This window comes from Phyllostomus discolor, chromosome 3 (assembly GCF_004126475.2).
Source record: "Phyllostomus discolor isolate MPI-MPIP mPhyDis1 chromosome 3, mPhyDis1.pri.v3, whole genome shotgun sequence".
In the NCBI taxonomy this organism is placed as follows: Eukaryota; Metazoa; Chordata; class Mammalia; order Chiroptera; family Phyllostomidae; genus Phyllostomus; species Phyllostomus discolor.
In genome coordinates this window covers 197,091,059-197,097,808 of record NC_040905.2, presented here as the reverse complement: position 1 = coordinate 197,097,808, position 6,750 = coordinate 197,091,059, and the positions used below count along the sequence as shown (strand labels likewise).

Below are 6,750 nucleotides of genomic sequence, written 5' to 3'. Positions count from 1 at the left end.
GCTGGCACAGCTGAGCCCTCAGCGAGTACTAGACAGGTGGCCGCAGCAGCAGTGAGAGTGGGAAGTGGAGGAACAGTGATGTCAGTAGTTGGCTGATTCTTAAAGTAGCAAATAAAGTGAAACAGGAAAATAAAAGCTCTTTCAAAGTTTTACCAAAGGTTTTTCAATACTTCACGAAATGGGACACTCAGGTTACAGGTGGAGTGGGAGGGAGCCAGCCCCTCAGTATCTCATGGGCACCACTCAGCTCTTCTGTTTCACAGGATCAACGGAGAGAGTGTGCTGAACTGATTTTCGTTGGTGATGAAACAGAAGAGGAAGGTGTATATAGTCTTTCCTGTAAGTATACATTTAAAAAATCTTTGTAAATTCTACTTCCAGCTGCAAGAAGTTTACTAATTCCCAATGTCTTTAGCATTGAGATCCCTTTCTGACTCATGCTCTTTAGGTTCTACACATGAGCCACATAATAGCCAATGTTCTTTATTTGGGGAACCTTGTTTGTAAATCTCAGGGCCTGGCACATAGACCATGAGAATAAGATGGCAGTTGGTCATGTGTGCCACCGGCAACAAAAGAAAACTGGCCCAGAAAAATTTAAATTGCTGGAGAGCTTCTGATTCCACAACTGTGATGGCTTCTGGTGACCTTTGCCACAAAACCTTGCCCAGATAGGGTACCGGTATGTAATACCAGCGGGGCTCCTAGACAGGACAGAGACACACAGTCAGCAGACATGGCCGAGCGAGGTTGGTGACCTTCAGGGCAGATAATAGAAGGTCAGTTGCAGCTGTGGCAGAATTTCCTACCACTAGGAATCCAGGTACCACGTGTTTCTATTTCCACCCTTAGAAGTCACCAGATGACGCCCATGGGGCAGGTGGAATGCTTAGATATCACCTTTACCTCTTCACGGTTTGCACTTGAATTTGTTTTGTGAAAGAAAATAGGTAAAGAGTTTCACTTGTTTACCATGGACTTAAGAAGTTCTGACCTGTGTTCTGTTTCCTCCACAGATGATGGATACAATGAGTTTCACGTAGTTGAAGCAGACTACAATGACTATGTTATTTTTTATTTCTTGAACTACCATAATGAGGAAATAACCCAAGGAATGGAGCTCTATGGTAGAGTTTTTTATGCTAATATTCACCTTGGAATGGGCTGCAGATAAAAGTTTCCCCCAATCTTCTGCTGGGCCATTTCTCCCCCGCCTCAAAGAAAGGTGCTGACAGTGGGTACCCCCAGTCTAGGTGGTGATGGGAAGGTGATGATATCTCTCACAGTGCAGAAGGACATCCTAAAAAAGTCAAAATCAAGACAAGCAACAGCTCCTCCCTCACTTCTGCCTAAGCACCAGTCAGTGCCATCCATCCCCATCATCTGTCCCCCTGTCCCAAGGGCCTCCATGACCAATACAAAGTCACAGCCATTACTGTCACTCTTCCCACAGCCCGCAAACCAGATGTCAGTCCTCAAATCAAGAAAAGGTTTGAGGAACTTTGCAAAAACCATGGAATTCCAGAGGAAAACGTGCAGGACTTGACCAATGCTGGTAAGTTTAGCTCCTCTGGTTTCCTCTTCCTAACTCCCTGTGTTACTGATTGGAGAAAAGCAAGAGAAGGTAACACCTCCAATGGGGCCCCTCTGTCCTACCCTAGAAACTCATTCGGTTTCTCTGGGAAATAAGGGGGTGCTGGTTGACTGTGCTCTGTTCTGCCTCTGCAGACCCCTGTTCCCAGGACTGATGGAGCCACAGAGCCCAGGCCTCCAGGTGGGTGCTGTCTGAGGGGGTGGGGCCAGCCCAGAGGTCTCTGCCCTCCAAAACCAGCAGGGCTTGATGCTCAAATGTTACAACACACACATTTGGTGAGGAAGCTTGTGGGGTGAGCTTGAATTTGGAGTTGGGAATTCTGGTTCAGGAGTTACCACTACATGAGCTTGAGAGCAAATGGTCTCAGGATTGAAAGGAACAAACAACGATGTGCCCCTCACAGGGTCACTGTGTGGATTTCCTGCTGCTGAGCGGACCTCAGGAGCTGATAATCTCCTAAAATCATTAACACTTCAAGTGTGAAATAGGGCAAGAGTACCAGGGTGCAGGTGCCAAATTCAATACACCTCTGGGATTTGTCCATCTTGCAAGGCCTCACCCTTGGTCTCACCCTTCCATTTCCGGGAATACCATCTTCCTTTGATCTCTGCACATCCTTATCTTCTGCTCTGGAAATGAGCTCTCTTACCTTCCCCTTATCCTATCCCTGGAAAATAGGCCCTGCATTTCCTCCCGTGTTTCCTTCCTCAGGTGTATTGTGGGGCTTTATTCAGGTAACATTTGGGAAAGTCTTAGCAAGTATGGTTTGCATAAAGGCAGCACTTAATGGTAACTATGGTTGCTGCCATTCTTTCTTGACTTATCAAAACTTGTGCAACAACTTTAATACTGAGGATGGCAGAAACCAGCCTGGGTCCTCCACTGAGTCCTCTCTTTTTTACAGACTCAGTTTAGGGAGGGGTAAGATGGGAACAGTCACAGAAAAAGAAAAATCATTGTCCCAATGCCCCCCTTCCCCTGTTCTGGCAAGTAGCCTAGGTTAGAGAGCAGGCTGTCGGCTGCATCTTCACCACGTTTCTCTGTAGTGGAAACTCTGTCTGTCCTCAGTTCAACCCAGGAAATGCTAATGAGTTTCTGGGTGCTCTCTCATGTGCTTATTTAGTGCCCAGTGAGTGCCTTCCTTCCACGGTCCCCATGTCATCCTGTGACAAGTTCTGTGACCTGATTTCCAGCACTGTCCTCCAGGAAGGCATTATCTCTGAATCTTCAGCATCTTGTCTACATGTCTAGAAGGACTCATCAGCTCACCAAGAACCAAAGGTTTTCTGCAAATTTCCAACCTCCTATGCCATACCTGGGAGAACTCTACCATGAACAACACTTTCTTCTACCTGGTCAATAAATCACATATCTTGCAGTTAGTTGTGTGACTGTCTGTGTGTACATGAGAGACTGAGAGCTGACACCAGGCCCATGAGGGGCTCCTTGGCCCTGTGCCCATAATGGTCCTCTGGCTTCTCAGAATCTCCTTGGGTTTCAGGATTCTCCCACCTCTGCAGTTATTCTGCATCCTGTGAGTGCTGCCTGCCCTTTGATTGGCCTGTTTCTTAGTGACCCAATAAAGCAAACTAGGAGCTGCCCACATTTTGCCCCATCCTGCAATTCTCCTTCCCAGGGCGTCACTGGCAGATAGATGCTCTGAGGGTGGCCAGGAGAGTCAGGTGTCCAGGTCCGGCCTCCTCATGTGGCTTCTCTACATCCCCACGTTGGGAGGGAGTGGAGGTTGGAAAACATCCCCCACCACCACTGGTATCTGTTGTGCATGTCTTATGTGAGATGCTAGTGTCCCTAGGTATAATAAGAACACAAGTTCAATTCAAGTTGGGGTGAAAAACCCTTCCCATTCTGTGCTGATGTCCTGTTCTTAAAACAGTGCTCTTGCCAGGCCAGGCTACCTTGAGTGTTCTCAGTTATATCAAAGACACAGGACTTGGAAAACATTGTTTTCTCCTGGGTATGTAACACTTAGTCTTACAGCCATAAAAGATGATTGATTTCCATTGGGAAGCATGACCCCCACGTCCCCAGTCTGAGGGCCATTTATAGTAGATTGTGCTATGTCCACACCAGTGATGGTTGATTTTATTACAGATTTAATTATCAGCAACATAAATGCGAATTTTCCTCAACAAGTTAACAAGAATGCAGTAGGTCCATGTTAGCATGGTGTGATCTCAGAAACTGCTTGTTGAAGAACAGATACATGCAGCAGGACACTATTCACATAAATGGTAAATAACACAGAGAACAACCAGAAACATCATTTATGGATTCCTGTGTGTGCGATCATGCAGTGCTTCTCAGAACGTGCACACAAATCACCTGGGACCGTGATGAACTGCCAGCTCTGAGTTAGCAGGTCTTGGTGGCACCTGAGACTCTGCTTTCTAACAGGCTCCCAGAGATGCCAGTGCTGTGCTGCCTTGGAAGGGGTGTCTCTGATGAGAGGAGTCTGTCCTTCTTACCTTCTTCTGTGCATCAATGCCTTGGATTGTTTTTGCCTCACATGGTTGGCGGGGCCTCTCAGTTGTATCCTGGACTCCCACAAATGGTAAGGTATTGTCACCCACAAATGCTTCTTAAAATAGGTGTTCCCCTGGAGCCATGAGGGCTGGCACCTCCTATTCCACTGTCTTGTTCCTGTCAACCCAGATCTGTGATTATTTCATCTAAAGACAAATATGGAGAAAGATACTTATTTTCAAACCTGTATTTTGGTTTTCTAGGATATCAAATAAAAACAGGAATCCAATGAAAGCTATGGCAAAATCAGCCTTCAATGGGAGCAATGCTACTGCTTCTTGGTGCACTTTGCTCAGGGACTGGAGGGCCAAGATCACAGTCAAGTCCCATTGGGCCTTTTCCGCCATGACATTTAAATGATACGTCTTTTTTTTTTTAGTTTTTTTTTTCCTATCACCTTCCTGTCCATGAACACATTCTTAGGGTTGGAAATACACTGAGTTGGTTAAGGAAAGAGAAACAAACCTGTTGCAAAGAGCATCACAGGAGAAATCCCAAAGTCAGGACAGTGTGAATGGGATTACTCACTAGGTCACACTGCTCAGTTGCGTCCGAGAGCTCACTCTGCCTGTGCATCAGAAATGCAGTGAGGAAGCTCTGGTCTCGGCCTCCAGCTGGACCAGAGACACGAGTCCTGCATTAGTTTCCTGATTGAGCTGGAACAAGTCACCAGGAACTTAGAGGCCAAAACAGCCAGTTTATTGTCCTGTAGTTCTGGAGGTCAGACATCTGACCCATGGTCGCTGGACCAAAACCAATGAGCCCTGTGTCTGTCAGGGTACTCAGATCACCTTCTATGTGCTTTCTCAGAGTTTTAAAATTTTCTCCTTGGTAGTTTTCTAGTGTATTCTTGGTTGTTAATTGCTGTGTACTGTCACCAGTTTGTTTGTTTCACAGTGTAGAATATTTAATTTTAGAATTAGCCAGATGGACTCAGTTCAGAGGACTTCAATTTTGTTGGCAACTTCCAAATGATCACATGGGGAAGGCAGGTGCAGGTGAACACATGCCTTCTTCTCCCCATCAGGCCTGAGCAGGGTGTCGGCCTTGGCCATGTCAGTCTTGTAGAGCTTCCTCACAGCCTGTTTGGCCTGGTGCTTGTTGGCCTTGACACCCACAGTGAACACAAGTGTGCCATTGTCTTCTGTCTTCTTCATGGCTCCCTCGGTGGACAAGGGGACACGATAATGCCAGAGTGGTCAAGCCTGCATTTCCATGGGGTGGATACTGAGGCCGCCACCAGAGCCACAGTGTCTTTGGCCATCAAAAGGTGTTTTGACACACTGGCCTGGTTTTTTTTTTTTTTTTTTGCATGTCGTAGATGACTTTCAGCACTGCTCTCTTTGCCTTTACAGACTTTGCTTTCGATTTGGGAGTGTCAGGGCCTTCCTTCCTTGCTTTGGGCACCATCCTCATGAAAAGGCCATTTGTTTTTTTTTTAACCAGAAATTGATATCATTATTTTTTTCTGGTATAGAGAAATGCTAGTGGTTTTTGTAAGTTGATATGTCTAGCAACCTCAATGAATTTTATAATTGTAATGAAATGAGTTCCAGTACTTTGTGGATTCTGTTGGTTTTATAGGTATATAGTCATATTATTGTAAACAGTGTCAAAGTATCTCTTGCAATATTTATGCTCCTCTCTCTTTTTTTTCTCCTCTCCTTGTAATTTTAGCCAGAACCTCCAAGGGTTTTTAGATATTGAAACCATGTTTTCTACACCAGTTGGTATAGAACTGTGGATCATCAGCCAAATCTAGCCCACTGCCTATTTTTGTATTGCCTGTAAGCCAAGGCATTTGCTGCTGGTGCAATATCAAGAACAGTATTTTCATCTCCAGTAAAGCAAGTTTCAAAAAGAAGATACCATCCCTCTTACTAATAGATCCATATTTCCAAAATATTGTACTGAATATTCAGTTTTGAATTTCATTGAAAAATGTGGACATATATTTTCTCTATTATTTTTGTTAATACCTATGTAATAACTTTGATTTTGCCTCTTGTCCTGCAAGACATAAAATATTTCCCAACCATTTCTTTAGAGATAGTGTTTGCTGGCCCCTTCCCTGTACCATGGCCCTTGCCCTGGCTGCTTTTTGCTCTGGTGATTTGTGCTGCACTGTCCCCCACATACACGCGATTCTCTCACTGAGCCCCTCAGAGCACCTCCCATAAAATGGGCATTAAATTTTCTAACTGTGGGATTAAGGAGATGTTTTTAAATTGTCTGCTTACAGCTCCCCTGGAATGACTTCAAGCTGAATGGAGGAAACATAGGTAAATGTCAAATAAACTTCCAGTGTAAATATCAACCCAGGACACCCCGAGGTCATCTGACATTTCAACATTGACAAGGGAGATTCCACATCTCCCTTCCCAGCTTTGGACACTCTGCCAGCTCAGCCTCTGGTCCCAGGACACAGTTGTGTTGAAACTGTCCGCCCCTGGAAGCAGGCCCATCAACTTTCCTGAGCTTTCCAGAAACACTGTTCTGCTGCTCGAAAACCCTTTACGAAGGCTCTGATTGGCTCCTAGAAAAATAGACAGTTGCTGGCTGACCCCTTGGTAAAGAAAGACAGAGGCCGGGTATGCCAGCCAGCTGAGGAG

The 6,750-nt window shown here is 45.5% G+C and overlaps 1 protein-coding gene across 1 annotated transcript; it reads left to right on the top strand.

Annotated features, from left to right (window-relative positions):
- Positions 1 to 903: 903 nt before the first annotated feature.
- LOC118499773 (lipocalin Can f 6.0101-like) lies at positions 904 to 2,057 on the top strand. The gene is made up of 3 exons (XM_036022077.1): positions 904 to 1,127; positions 1,454 to 1,555; positions 1,729 to 2,057. Exons 1-3 carry the CDS (start codon positions 974 to 976, stop codon positions 1,746 to 1,748), a joined length of 276 nt encoding a protein of 91 aa, XP_035877970.1. The 5' UTR covers positions 904 to 973; the 3' UTR covers positions 1,749 to 2,057.
- The last annotated feature ends 4,693 nt before the right edge of the window (positions 2,058 to 6,750 follow it).